General features: G+C 38.1%; 1 protein-coding gene across 1 annotated transcript in view; it reads right to left on the bottom strand.

Moving 5' to 3' along the window:
• LOC107571140 (golgin subfamily A member 1-like) overlaps positions 1-960 on the bottom strand; it is a 25,874-nt gene that overhangs the window by 5,291 nt on the left and 19,623 nt on the right. The window contains exons 13-14 of the mRNA XM_016257425.1: positions 538-698; positions 271-426 (exon numbers count right to left, since the gene is read on the bottom strand). Coding sequence (XP_016112911.1) covers positions 271-426; positions 538-698 — 317 coding nt within the window. The remainder of the gene's footprint in view (positions 1-270; positions 427-537; positions 699-960) is intronic.

The following is a 960-nucleotide window of genomic DNA, read 5'->3' as shown; positions in this document are numbered from 1 at the left end:
ATTTATTAAGAAAATAATTTAATAATAGAGACACATTCTTGTTACATTTTAAAACCTTCTCCATACACCTGATTGATGTAATTATTTTAAATAATTTATGTTTATAATTATAAAAGTAAAATAAGTAAAAACTGAAATGATAAAAGTACATTAAAAAATATGTTCTCCATATAATTTTGTTATTACATTTAAATACAAGTTGATCATTTTAAAATCTCTGCTCTTCTTTAAGCTTATGTTCTTTCATTTCAGTGGTTTCTTTGCTCTCACCTTGTTCTTTTCGGCCAGTTGTTGCTCCAGGTCTTTATTGACCTTTTGCAACTGGTCAAGATCACTTACAGTAAGCGTCCCGTTCTGCTCACCATCACACTCATCTGCATGTGACTGTGCTGTTAAACTCAACACCTCACCCTCCAGATCAGACACCTGTTAAAAACACAGAGAAATATGCAAATACAAAAACATTAAATTGCTAAGACAATGTATCTAACAGCAACAGGCAGCTCAATGCTCAGGTGGGTAAAAGCACACACTGACCCGTGATTGGTATGAAGAGAGTTGTTGTGTTTTTGTGAGGACTTCCTGCTGCAGTGACGTCAGCTGAGAGTTGTGTTCTCGCTCTCTCTCCTCAGCCTCCAAACGACAAGACTCACACTCAGCCTGCAGAGTAGACAGACTGCTACGGACCGCCCGCAGCTCTGACACACACAATAAGAGACAGAAATGCAGACACATATGAAGCACATAAAAGCTTCAGATTGAATCTACAGTGCCAAACACGTCTGTCTATTGTATTGACTTTGCAGGCAGAAGTCAAAAACATCACAAATGTAGACCAGTTCACAAAGAGGTGAAGTTCTGATGTAGGTTCTTTTAATACATTGCTTAAAAAGACTCACAGCTCACAGTTTAAATCAGGGGTCACCAAACTTGATCCTGGAGGGCCAGTGTCCTGCAGAG

This window comes from Sinocyclocheilus grahami, unplaced genomic scaffold (genome assembly GCF_001515645.1).
Source record: "Sinocyclocheilus grahami isolate Dianchi unplaced genomic scaffold, SAMN03320097.WGS_v1.1 scaffold1552.1, whole genome shotgun sequence".
NCBI lineage: Eukaryota > Metazoa > Chordata > Actinopteri > Cypriniformes > Cyprinidae > Sinocyclocheilus > Sinocyclocheilus grahami.
The sequence above is the reverse complement of the archived record's forward strand: the minus strand, read 5'-3'. Positions and strand labels throughout refer to the sequence as shown.